Here is an 18,824-nt window from a genome sequence, read left to right on the forward strand (position 1 = left end):
AAAGAATATATTGCATGGATAATATGTGAAATTTATTTTGTGTCAACATTTTATCATATAACAATAGATAACTTTTATAAATTTTTATAATAATCCCTTATTGTCTAAAATGTCACATTAAGCCTCTAAATGATTAGTATCATTAGATATCTAATGAATGCTTTTATTGATGATGGAAATATGCTTTCCTAAGAGGAATTTCCATTACTTTTATGTGCAAATTTAGTGAACACAACCTTATATATCAATAGGACTTTTCTAATTTAAATTGAGGGCTTTTTTCCCCCTGAAAAATGGAAAAAATTGCCTCTAATTATCATTTTCAATGATACTGCTGCTAAGTCACTTCAGTCGTGTCCGACTCTGTGCGACCCCATAGACAGCAGCCCACCAGGCTTCCCTGTCCCTGGGCTTCTCCAGGAAAGAACCCTGGAGTGGGCTGCCATTTCCTTTAATGATATTAGTGCCCTCTAAAAATGTTTAACTTATTGAAATCCTATCAGTCTTCACAAAGTATATACAAATAAGCAGAAAATATTATCATCTCCATTTTATAAATAAAAACTATAGCTAAGCATGAGAAAGTATTTATAATGAACTTTTTCAAGACTTTGAGCCTGGTCATATTCTTAGATTTTAAGTAAACCAGATTTTAAAATTTGAAGGATCCTTAAATACTTCATCAGAACACCCCATCTTATGCATTAAGATACTGGAACGGGGCAAGATGAAATGCCTTGCTCAGTGTCATAAAGTGAGATGAGATATTTCTTATGTTTCACAAATATGAACAGAATCTCTATTTCCAAGAATTGGTTAGTTATCATTTTCAAACTAAAGTTTAAAGAGTACAGTACTTTATGTTCCTTTGTAAGTCTATTCTATTATATATTACCAAATGTGGTGGTGATCTTGTGTTTCCCAGTTATATCCACAAAGGTTTCTGGATTGTTTGCATTGCTTAAGCATGTAATAAAGTTTGAGATATAAAATATATAACCTATGCCTATTTGTTGCATTGGAAGAAGACAAACAAAGATGCAAGGTTTCTCTTTGAGATAATGTATGAAATTTTATATTACCTAAATGTGTATCTTCATGTTTTCCCCCAATATCTTATAAAGCATCATCAACAACCTTCCATTATACATTCTCCAACAATAGGATATATAAGGGGAATTTACCTTTTTAGTACATAAACAAACAAAAAAATACCTTAAAGTAACTTAACCTCCTACTCCCTACCTAGCACCACTCAATCTAGGGGATCACATCATCTCTACCAAGTTGATAGGAATCCAAACAATAGATCTTTTGTCAAATGTACTAATGTACTACCAAACCTAAAAAACATGCCAGTCCAGGTTCAATGCACGATACTGGATGCTTGGGGCTAGTGCACAGGGACAACCCAGAGGGATGGTATGGGGAGGGAGGAGGGAGGAGGGTTCAGGATGGGGAGCACATGCATACCTGTGATGGATTCATTTTGATATTTGGGAAAACTAATACAATTATGTAAAGTTTAAAAATAAAAAAAAAAAAAAAACTATGTCACTTCAAAAGGAAGTGGCATTTTAGTAACAAGAATGCAACATCTATATCACATGAAGACTCCATGATGTCTTCATAGAAAGTAATGTCTTAATCCCCAAAATAATACCAGCACTAGGTAGAAAAATTTTAGACAAAAGCCTTTAAATACTTCCAAATATCATCCTGGAAATACTTAAGAATTTTTATTATGCAGAAAATAGAGCTTTTTTTAAATTACTAAGGTTATTCCAATCACATTTTCTTGTACATGCTCTATTCATTAGGGCATTTCTATATTTTGTACAGTTATTTATCCAAATATCAAAGACATTTTCACGTGTACACTCACCTGCTCAGAAAAGAAGTCACTGTTATCCTCCAGGTATTTACTGAAAGGGTTGGGTTCATAGACTTCCTCCTCTTTCTTCAGTAATATTTTGGATTTTACCGGTGCGGGGCGAATTACTCCAGGCTTTGTCTTCATGAATGTCAATAAATTTTTAGAAATAAAGAAAAAAATACTATTAAAATGAATACATAAGAATATTAATTCATTCAAATGTACTCACAGCACTTTATTATTTTTAATTTTTAAATGATTTTATAAATACATAAATAGCCAGAAATCAAAAGATTTTAACTAAAGTAGCTTTAGTTTTAAGTGACCTGTTATACAGTAATCAATTTAAAAAGATCTACTATCATGACATTCAAAATGCCAAAACATCTTCATCTGTCTAGTCAAGTATCTTTACCAGCACTTTCAGCCAATAAATATTTCATTTGACAAATATTTAGTGACGGTATCCTCAGGGCCAGGCAACATGCCCATTTGGGGCATGATAGGAGAGATGAATTTGGTACAATTCACCAAGTCCATAACAACTTTCTTCTTCTGGAAACTGTCCCCGCCCCCCACACCCTAAAATCCCAGAATCCATGTTCAGACTGCCTATAATGAAACCAGACAGGGGTGGCGTTCTGACCCGAGAGGGTAGGGGCTTCTCCCAAGAATATGGAGCAGGGCTTTAATCTACTCTTTAGTCATGCTACGAGATGGAAATGATACTATGTAAATCTGGGAGCTTTGGGAAAGCCTTACTCTGCCATAAAAGCAGATCTGATGAGATCAAGAAAAATACAGCAAAGTATAAGGAGAAGCAGCCAGTAGAGGAAACACACGAGGGCTTTCCAGAACCGAATTCCAAAACATCCCTGGAACCAAGCAGGATTTCTGGTCTGAGACTCCCTGAGACTTTCCTTTTCTTTAACACAAAATTCCCTTTTGTAAACTCAGGTTGACCTCTATAATTTGCAATCAAAAGAGTCTGAGTGAATAGGCCAGTCATTCAAAATTCATGGATTTATACCCAACATCAGTTAGACAAGAGAGGGAAAGGGAGAAATCTAGTTTGGGGCAATTTCAAAATGATGTTTCACAAACACAAAAGTCTTGTTACACTGTAAAGTGTCACAAAATGATGGATAAGTTTACAGAAACATCCCAAACAATAATTTGATAAAAAGTTGTGACATTTTTTTCTCTATGAGCACTTTGCTGTAATCATTCTTATCAGGTCCATTTCTTTTCAGAAAATAGAAAATTAGCTCTCTTCAGTCTGTGCTGATGCTCACTAGTTAAGCCTTAAGGATGAATATCTATCTTGCTGCCATACAAGCCATTGGTTATGTTTTGAGGCTTGAATAAGTACCATTCTGCAACAATTTTTTTCAGCTCATATTTTCCCAGGCGACTTTCATTTCTATGCCAACAGGGCAAATAAAGATTGAGGAAAAGTCTCTATTTTCCACAGGCTGGGCTGGGAAATATTTCCCATTTAAGAAACTGATTTCTTTCCAGAGGGGAAAAGTAAGCAAGTATTAGGTTGGTCCAAAAGTAATTGTGATTTTGCATTGCTGAACTTTGCTGTTTGATATTGGAATGCATTCTCAAATAAACGTGGTTATGTTATATATCATTTTAATGTGCATTTCTTGCTTTATGTTTTTTGCTGATGACTTACTACTTGCTGCATATTTTGTATTTATTTTAGACTAGGGAAATGATTTTAGACCAAAAGCAAATTTGAGCAATTTTCTTCTTCAAGTTCAAGATTGTAAAGCAGCGGAGACAACTTGCAGCGTCAACAATACATTTTGCCCAGGAACTGCTAACGAACATACAGTGCAGTGGTGGCTCAAGAAGTTTTGCAAAGGAGACGAGAGACTTGAAGATTAGGAGTGCAGTGATCAGCCATCAGAAGCTGACAGTGCCCAACTAAGAGCCGTCATCAAAGCTGATCCTCTTATAACTACATGAGAAGCTGCTGAAGAACTCAGTGTTGACCATTCTATGGTCATTTGGCATGTGAAGCAAATTGGGTGTAAAAGCTTGATAAGTGGGTGCCTCGTGAGCTGACTGCAAATCAAAAAGATCATCATTTTTAAGTGGTATCTTCTCTTATTCTATGCAACAATAACAAACCATTTCTCAGATTGTGATGTGTGATGAAAAGTAGATTTTATACACCAATCAGCAATGACCAGCTCGGTGGTTGGACTGAGAAGAAGCTCCAAAACACTTCCCAAAGCCAAACTTGCACCAATAAAAGGACATGGTCACTGTCTGGTGATCCACCACAGCTTTCTGCATCCCAGCAAAACCATTACATCTGAGAAGTATGCTCAGTAAATTGATGAGATGTACTGAAAACTGCAATGCCTGCAGCCAGCACTGGTCAACAGAATGGGCCCAATTTTTCTCCATGACGATAATAAACCACGTATCACACAACCAGCGCTCCAAAAGTTGAACAAATCTGGCACCGCTACAGTTGCCTGACCTCTCTCCAACTGATTACCACTTCTTCAAGCATCTCAACAACTTTTTGCAGGGAAAATGCTTCCACAGCCAGCAGGAGGTAGAAGATGCTTTCCAAGAGTTCGTTGAATCCTGAAGCACAGATTTTTATGCTACAGGAATAAACAAATGTATTTCTCACTGACAAAAACGTGCTGATTGTAATGGTTCCTATTTTGATTAATAAAGATGTGTTTGAGCCTAGTTATAATGATTGAAAATTCACAGTCCAGGACCACAATTACTTTTTCACCAACTGAATAACACCCAATTACATGTGAAATTGCACAGGTGAGTATACACACGAGAGTCATATCCTCCAATGAACCAACACAAGAACAAAGCCCAGGCAAATACTGATTTCTACAGCCACCGGTAACGGGGAAGCCTGATATCTTGGTCATGATGCAAAACTGTCCAGATTTCAGGCCTCTCTTTCCCACACGACTTCCTATTACATTTCTCGTTCCTGCCACTTCTATTCCTGTTCCTTCTCCTAATTTCCTCCTCCTTTGGAAAGTAGGAAATCAGTACAATCCCAGTACTTAGGGTTTACCAGGTTCGAAAGCCAGCATGGAATTTTAGGAGCTAAGCTTGACAGCAGCAGCAGAAAGATGAAAGCAGAGGTGAGAAATCTGGCCAGATGCACGTGAGATGCTAGAAGACTCTCCCTGCCAGGAAAACAAGGTCCCCTGGTCCCTGCATTGCTAGCAGGTTGATGTGTTGGGTTAGCCTGACCTGGAACCTTCCACTCGGATCATCTCTCTTGGTTTCCTCATCCTCCAGGGTGAGTCCAGAAAAGACACTCTTCTGGTTGGTTGGATATCAAATATTAATAGCTTTAATATCAGAATCAGTTACTTATGTTTCATATTTGTTTCTCTATCAGGCCTTATGCTTTATGCTGCTATGAATTTCCTGAATCTGATGGTCATCTGACCATTCGACAATGATTCTTTCCCTATTTTCTCTACTTCAGATTTTCTATTTTCTATTAGAAACAGTTTCTAATTATAACTAGTCTAATTAGATTTCTCTATTTCAGATTTTCCAGGTGCTCTTTACTTGGATTCTGTGTCCCTCGTCTTGGTCTACCAGAAGTCTCTGAATTTTCCTCCTCCTAGTTTGCTTCCTTAGGTCTCAGACCTGTTGCCCGACCCTGACTCTTCCATTTATTTTCACCACCTTTTTCTTTAATCATGATTTTTTTTCTTTTTCTTTTTTTCCTCCCCCTGAACCTTAACTTGCTGTCACTCACCAGTCAGCATTTAATGGACAGGGAAGTCAACTCCATGCAAAAGAATACTAAACATAGTTTGCCTTTGACATTGTTCACACTTCCCATCCTATGACCTTTACCCAAACCCTCCACACCTAACTGTGTCTCAGTGTTTGGTCAAACTGCAACTCGAACCCTGGCAGCCCAATTCTGAATCTCACGCACTCTCTGTGAACCATGGTACACAATCAGTCCTGACCAAGGCTGCTGCACCTGCTCATACCATTCCACTACTGCTTTGAAACCTGCCTCAAAGACTGAGCACTCACTGTAGACAGTGACACCATCATTATTCCAAAGACTCTGATTCCATATATTACAGGCACCACATTCAATATGTTAAATTGATTATCTCGGTTCCTCTTCTCAACACCCTGTGAAAGAGTCAGAATCAGTAACATGCCAAAGCCATGCAGTTAATATGTGAACAACTCAAGATTTAATCCGAGTCTGGTCTGATCATAAGCCCAGGATTTTAATTACTCTGGATGATTCATTTTTAGCTGCTAAAGCATTGACAGATCCAGCTAGACTCACAAGTGATACAAATATCATTCTAACGACACCAGGAAAAGTCACTCCATCTAAGTGGAGAAATAAAACAGGTACTAACTCCCCTTCTCAGCACAAAGGACACAGGAAGAAAAATAAGAAAGTTCTTCAAAAAGCAAATTTCAATGTACTGTGATAAACCTCTTGAGAAATGGTTTACACTGTACATAAGACATTTTTTTCTCTTTTGGAGCTATATTTTGGGGAAATAATTGCTAATCTTTTCATTCTTGCTATTAAAATATTTTCCCCACATTCAGAAAAATAACATTATCATTGTAGAAGGGATGATCAGACATTTTATTTTTAACTAGAACCAGAATACTATGATTTTGATTAGTTATTACAAGTTTTAAAATCTGAGAACCTCATTAGAGCCAGGTGAATATGTGGGCTTTGAGTGGATGGATACTCTGCCTGTTTATATTCTTCTTGACACAAGAGGGCTAGACTCCAACAATCACGGAGAACTCCACTCTCCATTTGCTTTGAGGAGCAGAGTAGCTCACACAGTACTGATAAATTCTCTGCTTTAAACTAAAATATAGCTGATTTACAATGTATCAGTTTCAGGTGTACCGCAAAGTAATCCAGTTACACATATACATATATAATGTGCATATGTAATTACATATGTATTCTTGACATTTTTGAAGTGCCTCAAAGACAAAACAACCATTGTCTTAGAGCTTTGAAGCATCCTTTTATCAGATCATCTATCAGATGCTCTCTGGAGCCATTTTTCCAGTTGAGATCTAGTCTATGTCAGGAAATGTAGTGTCTACATGGAGGTGAACAAGACATACCTCGTGTTCTCAGAGGGCTCACAGTTCAGGTGAGTTAAGCACGTTACAACCACCGTGTAAGTCAAGCCACATCACTGGACTCCTCTCAAGGCTCCTCTCTAACTCCACCTTCTCACTTAGAATAAAAGCTAAAACCCTTACAGGGGCTGCAGGGAGACCTACTCTTTCACTCCCCAAACAGCCTCCCCTTTCCCATCGAATCTCCTGCTCTAGACCTCTCTCCCTCACTGTCCCCTCTGGCACACACTATGTCTTCCCTCCTCTGGAGTTTGAACTTGGCCTTCACATTGTCTGGAACTCTCTTCTCCCTTTCTAGGACTCTCTTTCGATTCTTCATGTCTCTGCTCAAATGCCACATCATTATCAGATAGGTCTTCTCTAATGATCTGTATAAAAGATCTTACTTGCCCTATTTTTTTTTTCCATCTGACCTCAGTTGACGTTTATTTTCTTGCTTCCTCCACTAGAATGTAAGCTCTGTGAGGCCAGAGATCATTGTTTTCTTCACTGTTATCCTTCTAACACCTAGAACTGTGTTAGGAACCTAGCAGATGCTAAACAGACATTTGAAGGATAAATAAACTAATTGACAGGAAGAAGCTCAATATGTAGGCTGCTGCTGCTGCTGCTGCTGCTAAGTTGCTTCAGTTGTGTCCAACTTTGTGCAACCCCAGAGACGGCAGCCCACCAGGCTCCGCTGTCCCTGGGATTCTCCAGGCAAGAACACTGGAGTGGGTTGCCATTTCCTTCTCCAGTGCATGAAAGTGAAAAGTGAAAGTGAAGTCGCTCAGTTGTGTCCAACTCTTCGCTACCCCATGGACTGCAGCCCACCAGGCTCCTCCATCCATGGGATTTTCCAGGCAAGAGTACTGGAGTGGGGTGCCATTGCCTTCTCTGAATATGTAGGCTATAATCCATCAAAGCCTTAAAAAGTTTTGACTGTCCATTTAATGTCTCCTCTCATTTTTCTTGGACTTCCCAGCTGGCGCTAGTGGTAAAAAAAAAAACAAAAAAAAACCTGCCTGCCAATACAGGGGATATAAGAGACATGGGTTCGATCCCTGGGTTGGGAAAATCCTGTTACTGCAGTGCTTTTGCCTGGAGAGTTTCATGGACAGAGGAACATGATAGGCTATAGTTCAGGGGGTTGCAAAGAGTCAGACATGACTGAAGTGACTTAGCGTGAACACACTTATTTTTCTTGGAATGACTTTTTGATTACAGCATAACCAAGGAAAAGGGAACATTACAAGACAGAAGATCCACACTACCTTTCACCCCTAGAGAACTAGAAGAAGGGATGTGGATTGGTGAGCTCTACCTTCAGAGATGAGCAGAAAGCAGAAGTTACCATCTTTGATGATACAGGAAGTCAAGACCAGGGACCACATCTTTAAGGACTTTGCAAGATTTTAACTCTATTTTTTAAAAATAATTTCTTTTCCCCTGTTTGATTACAGTGATAATAAAACTAACACCACCAGGAGACAATGATGTCATGTTCTTTGGAGAATTGGAGCGTGGGTGAGACTTGGGAGATCATATCTAATTCTATTCTTAGTCTTAATGGAGAAAAAGCTCAAGAGGTGCAGTGTGTGGAGTCCCAGGGCCTGGAGGCAGGTTTTAACGGCCTGTGGGGCGCTGGTTCCGCTATTCATACTCATCAAGTAAACACTTACCCGAGAGCATTGTTACTTGCGCCCTGTAAAAAACAGACATTGTCTCTGTCCTTTGGAACTTATAACTCTATGACAACAGGTTGGTATTGCCTCTGGCTGGAGACCAAAGTTGAAAAGTAACTGCCAGCACTGATCTAGAGAATGCATTATATAGATAATGCCTTCTTAAAACAACATCTTTCTTAAATTAACTCCAACTAGCAGCCTGTGTTTTTAATTGCTTTTGACTGCACTAGCAAGCTCTCGGGTCACGTGATAAGAAAACAAAACAACAACAACAACAAAAATCAGCAAAGGAAGTAACAGAACATAGCACATGGAAAATCCATGGGTCTGGCTAGGAATTCTACTAATTTGATGGATCCGAAGAGTGTGAAAAGTACCATCGCTACTTCTTTTAGCCATTTGCTTCTGTCTTGCCTATATTCGCCAGTGCTTTTGTTTTTGTTTTTTAAGTTACTGGGGCAACAAACTCAAAGAAATGCAAAAACATTGTCCTAGTCAAGATTGTTGACAAAAGCAACATTTTCTAAATTATTTAGCTGATTCACTCGTTCAATTAATAAATGTTCATTAACTCCAATTCTTTTTTAAATAAAAATGTTAATGTGCTTGTAGCAAATACTTAAGCTTTTATTCTCTCAAAGAAATATCTCAAATTTTAAAACATTATAGTACAGAGTGAAGCTTCCAAAATTAGGGAGGAGGGTGTGGACAGATTTAATACCACCCATTAGCTGCAGGACTTATGACACATGGTAGACTTCAAAGTGTTTTTCATCAGAATAATGGAAATAACAATTCCTTCCATACTAAGTCACAAACTGTGCAAATCTAATAAGATAATATGCATGACAGAACTTTGTAAAGAGAAAATAGCATAGAAGGAAATTGAAAAAGAAAAAAATTCTTTCCTTTTTCTTGCTTTTGTATTTATAATTCAGAGTACTGATACCAAAGGATCTTGATTACCCAGGAAAATGTTTATCTGATGACCTTTTAAAAAAATGTTTTATGGTTTTTTGATTAGCTTGTAAAGAATCTGCCTGCAATGTGGGAGACCTGGGTTCGATTCCTGGGTTGGGAAGATCCCCTGGACAAGGGAAAGGCTACCCACTCCAGTATTCTGGCCTGGAGAATTCCATGGACTGTATACTCTATGGGGTCGCAAAGAGTCGGACATGACTGAGCGACTTTCACTTTCACTATGATAGTTGTAATACAATAAACATATACAAGATTTCAATAATTATAAACCTATTCCACAGCTCAGAAAACATCTTTTGAAATGTACACGACATAGATTTCCCAGACTGAAATATCTCAATAGTTAAAGAAAAGCCAATAGCATGACTCAAACCTGAGGAGGCACCCATAACAAATGCTGCAGCACTTAAGCATGTTGTGTCAAGGCAAATTAGTCAAGAATACACTGCCTTTAAGCTTAAAGAAGGCATCAGTTCTACACAAAAGCTTTCAGGGCTGCAATTTCTGAACAACAGAGACCTCAAGGGCTCTTAGAAAGAATAGTCATGCACCACTAAAACCAGACACATCCGTGGGCTTTCAGAACTGGGAACAAAACATATGAAAGGCTAAGTACTCTTCTGTATAATGTTCCAGTAAGATGCACTTTGCTCTTACCTGTAGTCATGTGGTTTATTAAATCTGTTGTTTTGTACTCTCTAGATTCAGTGTTGTGTCTTGGGCAACAATGAGCATTTTGCAGTGGCATAAAATTTCAAAAGCAAAAGCCAGAATCCTAGGGACGGGGAAGCCTGGTGGGCTGCTGTCTATGGGGTCACACAGAGTCGGATACGACTGAAGTGACTTAGCAGCAGCAGCAGCAGCAGCAGCAGTGTCTTCTAACCTTAGGTTCCCCATCTAACTGCCAAAGAAGACCAGTGCTTACCCATCATGTTGAGCCCAATCTGTTTTCTTACTCAGAAAAAAGACGCCGCCAGCCTCTGTTAAGACTGTGATGACCCAGTCCAGGAATTAGGAAAGCTTTGTGAAGGGTCAGCCTAGATCTTGGATCTTCCTTTCCTTCTGTTCCCTTTCAGATGCTAAAGGATTCCCTGTTCACAGGTGTGAAGCCTCAGTACCCTACTGGACTCACCCAGCCCCTCCTCTTCGGGAAGTGATCATATGTGCCCCGTGAAGGTCACACTTCCATAGCGTCCTGATTGCCCAACAGCCTTTTTTTTCCCTCCTTGAATTATTTAAAATCAATAATGATTCCTTTTTAAAAATCACACAACAAAGATGAGCATGAACTCTGTGATCTTAGATAATCTATTCAAACTCTGTGACCCCGTTTCTTTATCTGTAAAATAGCCACAAAGTAAATTTCAGAGATAATATTTCAGAGATTTTTTGTGCAATAAGAGACCCCCTGACTTAGTGACTAAACAACAACACACCCAACTCCATATGGGATTACACTGGCAATGTCACATATTATGATATATGAGCCTTACAATAACCCCTTCAAGCTGACACAGCAGTTGTCCCAACCTCCATTTTCATGATAAGTATTTCCAACACACTCTCATCTCTAAGTCCCTTCCCAGTTTTGATGTACTACGTTTCTGTTTAATAGAAAGAGAAACAGGGACATAGTTGGTGAACAAGTTTCAAAAGACTTCTTTCTGAGCCTAATACTACATAACTTGGCTTGCAGGGTGAACAGTGGAAATATTTTAATAGTAAGGGGAAAGATCACATTTCTTTTCTTCCTTGAAGTGTTGAATTGGCATAATTATAATGTAATCAGGTAAGCCAAGTTAAAATGAAAAAAAAGCTTGGTTTTTTCTTGGTCTATTCTTTTTGTTTAATTTATTTTTTAGTTGAAAGATAATTGCCTTACAGAATTTTGTTGGTTTCTGCCAAACCTCAACATGAATCAGCCATAGGTATACATACATCCCCTCCCTCTTCAGCCTCCTTCCCATCTCCCTCCCCACCCCACCCCTCCAGGTTGTCACAGGGCCCCTGTTTGAGTTTCCTAAGCCATACAGCAAGCTCCCGCTGGCTACTTGTTTTCCATACGTTAATGTAAGTTTCCTCGTTACTCTCTCCATACATCTCACCCTCTCCTTCCTTCCCACCCTGCCGTGTCCATCAGTCTGTTCTCTATGCCTGTGTCCCTCTTGCTGCCCTGCAAATAATTTCATCAGCACCATCTTTCTAGATTCCAGATGTATGTGTTAGTATATGATATTTACCTTTCCTTTTCTGAAGTAAGTACTTCACTCGGTATGATAGGCTCTAGGTTCATCCACCTCATTAGAACTGACTCAAATGTGTTACTTTTTATGGCTAAGTAAAAAGCCAAAGCTCAAAAACAAAACGGCTTCTGTATTAAGCTTAGGCTACCATAGCAATCCATCATTTATTTTCACTTCAAACAATTTATTACTTTTCTCCCCTAAAATAGGAGTCAAATAATTTTAATTAACTGCTTATTTCATGCAAAGTGTACAATATATATTCAATATTTATTTACATAATTTAACCATAATCTATCATATGTTCCCCCAAATTTTGTTTTCCTGTGTTATACACATGTTTATACATGTATAAACAAAAAGCAATACATATACATGTGTATGTGCCATCAGAATTACCTGTAATATGGCATTTATATGCATAGCATATGTTACAAACACACACATATAAATGTGTGTGTGTATATATATATGTATATACACATATTGGTTTTTCAAAGGTATTCTTATTTACTCATTTTATTCAGAACTTAAAAGAGAATTCGTAATGGCAAATATTGGAAATCCACTCATAAAAATGAAAAATTATAATTTAATTCATAAATGACAATACTTAAGGGCAGAAATATTATAAATTCTTTAAGAAGCAAATTCATACACTATCACTAGTATGTAATTATTTCTACACTATTCCATACTCAGGGAATGTAAGTACAAGGTTAATGCGATGAGATAGAACTCAGTGATTAAATTGAATAATTACATCAATCCAAGAGATGTTCTTTTTGTCTGTGATAGCTTGCTTGAAAATAATCACTTCACAAACCTACCTAGATCTCAAGTGCATTTGGGGATTAAAACTTAATTTAAAACTTGGCTAAAAAATTCCTTGAACTCTCTATAGAAAAGGTCTAAAGTAAATGCAAAAAAATTATCATCAACATCAGTTAAAGCAATGCTTTGCATTTTCCCCCTAGAGAACACAAGAGTCAAATTCATAGAATTATTTGATTAGGCCAAAAAAAGTTCATTATCACATTTACAATGAGTCATTCATACTATATCCTATTTCATGAAATCATATTTGCTTTCTTAAAATGTTTGGTAAAATATTACATCAAGACTGACATCTATATATATATATCATATGTATGTCATTCTGATAATACATATATACATTCACACGCAGTCAACACCTAAAATCTATTTTTTGTGTACTATGTTGAGTATACAAATATTTCTTGATTTTCAAACATTACTCTCAAGAAACAGGTACATATATCATTATTTTCAGTGTTAAAATAGCTGTAACAACAGTCCCATATCTAAAGTGGGAAATTGTTCAACTTCATAATGTTATCATAGTGCTGGTTTCCATGGCAACGCCTTCGCTCCCTTGAGCTAGTAACCATGGACTCTGCCCTAGAGAGGCTTGGACAGAGTGTAATTGAATGCTTTTCTTGCTCAGTTAGGAAACTGAAGCCCAGGTTCTCAGATTCCTGACTTCTCGCTGTCAGTCCAGTAGTTAGTGTCAGAGCAGGAAGTAAAAGGTAGGTCTTCTGGCCCCTGTTCCAGCTTCCTGTCAACCTCACTATACCGCCTGCCAGTATTCTAAACCAACGGACACTGAATGCACACACGCACACACACCTCATATACAAACGATGCACATAAACACCGACACACCCAAGCCATTTGCTTCAGTCAGGCTATTTTAAGAGTCAAACAACATTCTTTATGACTTTCTAGCACTACAAATAAAACACTGTTCTCATTTTGGCATGATAATGACAAGATGACTTGTTGGTTATGGATGTAGGATATAGAAAGAATTGCTTAAAAAGAGAAGAATCAGTATCACGCTACTTTTCCAGATATTTTCATTCATTTTACTAGGTATTTTCATTCCTTTTCACTTCCTTTACCGTGTCTATTGTTTAGGAACCTATAATTATAAACAGTTAAAACTGTTTATATTACTACATGTAATAATATCTAGGCAGTTTACATCATGGTTCCCATTTGCTAACCACTTGTAACAATAAGAAATATGAAACACTGTAAGAAAAAGTAATTTTTCTATTTAATTAAATATTTATCTATAAATAACAAACAGATCCTAGAGCCTAGATCTGTGTTGTCCTACAGGGTAGCCACCAGCCCCCTTGCTGGGCCCTTGAAATGTGGCAAGTCTGAATTGAGATATGCTGTAAATATAAAATACACTGCAGATTTCAAGACTTTACCCCTACAAAAATAATGGAAAATAATCTCAATTTTTTACTACTGTATGTTGAAAGGATAATGTGTGTATATTAAATAAATAAAATATATTATTTAAATTAATGTGACCTGCTTCTTTTTAGTTTTTTAACATGGCTACTAGAATATTTAAAATTGCCTATGTGATTTATATTTGTGGTTCATACTGTATTTCTGCTGCTCATCCCTGGTTTGATCATTCTTTATCTTCCTGCCTGAAACATCTCATTTCCTATTTCCCCAAGTTCAGAACCTACCCTACACGATTAAAGATGACCTTGTTCTTGAACCCTTTTCTGATCTCTCCCACCAGGAAATGAATCCTTGCCTCTAAAACATCAGTGTCTGCTTCCAGCCTTGACCACTCTATTCTAACACCACCACCAGGGTGCAAGTTATCAGCAAACACGGTCTATATATGTTTTTATGCATGTTTGTAACCTATAAAACAACCAGCATGGAGCTTTAGTAAAGCATCAGTAAACTTGTACTAGACAAGTAAGCAAAGAAATTTATCCATAGTATATTTGTCCTCAGTTCACTTTTTAAAAATTTATCGATTTATTTTAATTGGAGGCTAATTACTTTACAATACTGTAGTGGTTTTTGTCATACATTGCCATGACTCAGCCACGGGTGTACATGTGTCCCCCATCCAGACCCCCCTCCCGCCTCCCTCCCCACCCCATCCCTCAGGTCGCCCCAGTGCACTGGCTTTGGGCGCCCTGTCTCATGCATCAAACCTGGACTGGTCACCTATTTCACATATGGTAATATACATGTTTCAGTGCTATTCTCTTAAATCATCCCACCCTCGCCTTCTCCCACAGAGTCCAAAAGTCTGCTCTTTATATCTGTGTCTCTTTTGCTGTCTCGCATATAGGGTCATTGTTACCATCTTTCTAAATCCCATATATATGGGTTAATATACTGTATTGGTGTTTTTCTTTCTGACTTATTTCACTCTGTATAATAGGCTCCAGTTTCATCCACCTCATTAGAACCGATTCATTTTTGTTCAGATATATCTATCTTGAAAGATTAGGATTTTCTGAAATACTAGGTCTATGATTTAATAACAGGATACATACCAGCTGACTCTCTGGTACCGTAGAAGATGGTGAGGAGAGGTTTGCCTGCAAAATTATAAACATAGTGTCTTTTAGTGAAATTCATAATTTAGTAATTATATCTGTTTAAGTATTTTGAAGTTTTTTATTATTAAAATAATACATATAAATTTTAGAATTTTGACAGATATTGAGGAAAAATACCATTATGTCAACTCCAAAATAATTGTTTTACATTTTTTGCTCATTGCCTTTCAATATTTCCCCTACACATTGTCATTCAGCTCACATAGTGGTAAATCTGATGTTTTCCATAGTGCTTTTCCTTAGCATCTTAACACAAGCACCAGCAAAAGGCATCAAAAATTCTTCAAGGTGATGTACTATTTCATCCTCCATACACTCCATATTCTACTTACACCAACACTGTTAGCTATTTATATTTATTTATAGTAAAAGAAAACAACAGATTTTGCCTTAAATTACTCATATTAAAAAAATAAAGCTTTCATGAAAAAAAAAATCTTTGTTTTTTTTAAAATTGTTTTAAGTTAATATTGTTTCATCATTCTTGGTTCCTGAATTTCACACCTTTCTTCTGGAGTTAGTTTCCTTCTCACTGAAGTAAATGCTTTGATAGTTTTGTTTTGTTTTGTTTTGTTTTCAGAGCTTCCCATCTTGAACTCTCTCTGAAAATGTCTTTATTTTGTTCTCTTGAGCTAGAATTTACCTGAACATAGAATTCTAGGATAATGGTTATTGTTCCCAGCATCTTGAAGATACTGTCCACTTGCTCTGACTTCTGTTAACTGCTGTCAGTCTAAACATTGTAACTTGGATTATCTGTCTTCACATTTCATTAGTGTTTAAGGTTTTTCTCCAGGGAATTCTGAAAGCTCACTATGATGTGTCTGAGAGTGACCTCCTTTTACATATCCTTCTCTGGGGCTTGGTAAAGTCCTTTACTCTGAGTATGCATATCTTTCTTTGATTCTGGAAAATCCTCTAGGAATCTCTTCACATATTGCTTCTCTCCTATTACATCTAATCTGTTCTTTACAGTTTCAATGAAATATATGTTGGGTCTTCTGAATCCATCCTTCATTTCCATAAAATTCCTTGTCATATTTTTTTTATCCCATTATGCTGCATTCTGGATTGTTTCCACACATAAGCCTGACAGTTAATGAATCAAAATTAATATACATTAAACACAGGCATTGAATTTTATATTTTTACAACAGCATTTTTAACTTCAAGGAGTTCAATTTGATTCTTTATCCAATCTTTTTATGGTGTCCAGAATTCCTTTTAACTATTTCAATATTTTTATTCTATTTATATTTCATTCCAGATTTTTCTATAATCTCTCATGGTTAAATTGGGCTTCCCAGGTGGCACTCACCAGTGCTAAAGTACCCACCTGCCAATACAGGAGACATAAGCGATGCCCAGTTTGAACTTTGAGTCGGGAAAATCCTCTGGAAGAGGACAAGGCAACCCACTCCAGTATTCTTGCCTAGAGAAATCCTATGGACAGAGGAGCCTGGTGGGCTACATCCCATAGGGTCACAAAGAGTCAAACATGACTGAGCGACTTAGCACACACACACACATGATTAAATCTCCTGTTTCCTGTATCTGCTGATTCTCCTCCATGCCTCTGTCCCAAGATGTCCTTCACTCATTTGGTGACTTTTTAGTTTTGATTTTGAGCTCCTCTTTAGTCGGGATAATTTTAGTGAAGATGTCTGTAGGTATCTGAGAAACTCTGGGTTGGAAAACCATGCCAATAATACATTTCATGTTTGCCCTGGTGGGGCCCCAGGAGTTTCACTGACTCTGGGCAAGCTTCCACTTTATTTCATCAAACGCACGGGGGCACAGGTCCCCACATGTTCAAGTTTCACAGGTTTGTTGTTGCGTGTGCGCTCACTTGTGTCTGACTCTTTGTGCCCCCATGGACTGTAGCCCACCAGGCTCCTCTGTCCATGGAATTTTCCAAGCGAGAATACTGGCTTGGGCTGCCATTTTCTGCTCCAGGGATCGTCCTGACCCAGGGATCGAACCATCATCTTTTGCATCTCCTTCATTGGCAGGCAGATTCTGTATCAACTGTACCACCTGGGAAGTCCCATTGAACTTGCTCCAAACCCTTCATCCTCATAAGTTGAGCACTCATTTTTTTATGGATGTGCTGGAGTGCAAGGTACCCAGGAGTGCAGGGTAAAGATGTTGGAAGCATGTATGTCTATTTCCATCCCACACTTCATGGACAGGGAAACTTCCAGACACCTGGATGCACACAAAGGATTCATTTCGAGCTCTCAGATTCACCATACAGTGAAAGTTAAACTCTAAGTTCCTGGTTCCTAGGTCCTGATACACCTGTGTCCTACAGAACTTAAACTTATTTCCCCCACTTTATATCTTATTTTCCCACCTGGAGCTCTCTCCTCATATCTGGCACCCACAGTTTCACTTTCTTTCTTGTAGTTTGAGATACACTTAGACTTTAACAGTTCCATTTTCTCAAGCTATTCTGCCCTTAAATGGGAGGCTGGGCTTCCATATCAGCTCAGCTTTCACCGTTGTTGGGAAGTGGAATGTATACATAATTTTTTTTTTCCTTTGGCTGCACCACGTGGCATACAGGGTCTTCCTAACTAGGGAATCAAACCCTTGGGCCCTGCATTTAAAGTGCAGAGTCTTAACCACTGGCCCAGAGAAGTCCAGGAAGTGGTCAAATACAGATGCACAATTTTAAATATACTTGGCTAAGACACAATAAAGCTGTGTTTCTAAACTATTTCTATTCTTTTTGAAGTTGCAAATATGTTCAGGGTTTATGACAGACAAGTCAATGTTGTCTTCACCCTCTGAGAGGTGAATGATGACTGAACACTGAAGGCTGAGTGACTCCCGTGGTATTGCCAAGCACACAGGAGTGTGAACCACTAAACGTGACAACCAGGCACCTGCAGTCCTTCTTGTACTGTGTCCATCACGGTTTGTTTTTTATTTTTGACTCATGCCATTCTTCACCAAGATGGCCACTGATCACTGTCATTCCTGGTGGCTCTAAGGCAGCAGGCTGTCCTGGCTACTGGCTTCCTACCTCTAGCTGTCCTGGCCAATAGCTGTGGACCAGGTTAGTGTCCACTAAGGTTTCTGACTCTTCCGTGCTACAGAAAATTGTCCTTCAGAACACTCACTCACCAATTGCTCAGTTCACCGAAGGCTTCATTTTTAACCCCGTAATGCAATATGAGTAAAGGTTACTTCTAATGTCTTAGGATCTTTTTCCTTTAGTTAGTTTTTCACTATTGGAATACTGAGAGAGTTTCTCTACTCATTTCCTTAGTTAAACAGCTTCTATGAAATATGCTGAACTAAATGTGTCTTGATGGAAACAACACATAGTTAAGGGGCTTCTCTGGTGGTCTAGTGATTAAGAATCTGCTTTGCAATGCAGGGGACACTGGTTCGATTCCTAGTCCAGGAAGATTCCACATCCGGTGGAGCAACTGGGCCCATGCGCCGCAATTGC

The 18,824-nt window shown here is 38.1% G+C and overlaps 1 protein-coding gene across 25 annotated transcripts in view; it reads right to left on the minus strand.

Moving 5' to 3' along the window:
* MLIP (muscular LMNA interacting protein) overlaps positions 1-18,824 on the minus strand; it is a 294,647-nt gene that overhangs the window by 58,336 nt on the left and 217,487 nt on the right. For all 25 annotated transcript variants that reach the window (XM_059880529.1, XM_059880531.1, XM_024983829.2 and 22 more), the window contains 2 exons: positions 15,296-15,340; positions 1,886-2,014 (listed from right to left, as the gene is read on the minus strand). In XM_059880529.1, coding sequence (XP_059736512.1) covers positions 1,886-2,014; positions 15,296-15,340 — 174 coding nt within the window. The remainder of the gene's footprint in view (positions 1-1,885; positions 2,015-15,295; positions 15,341-18,824) is intronic.

Source organism: Bos taurus, chromosome 23 (assembly GCF_002263795.3).
Source record: "Bos taurus isolate L1 Dominette 01449 registration number 42190680 breed Hereford chromosome 23, ARS-UCD2.0, whole genome shotgun sequence".
Classification (NCBI taxonomy): domain Eukaryota; kingdom Metazoa; phylum Chordata; class Mammalia; order Artiodactyla; family Bovidae; genus Bos; species Bos taurus.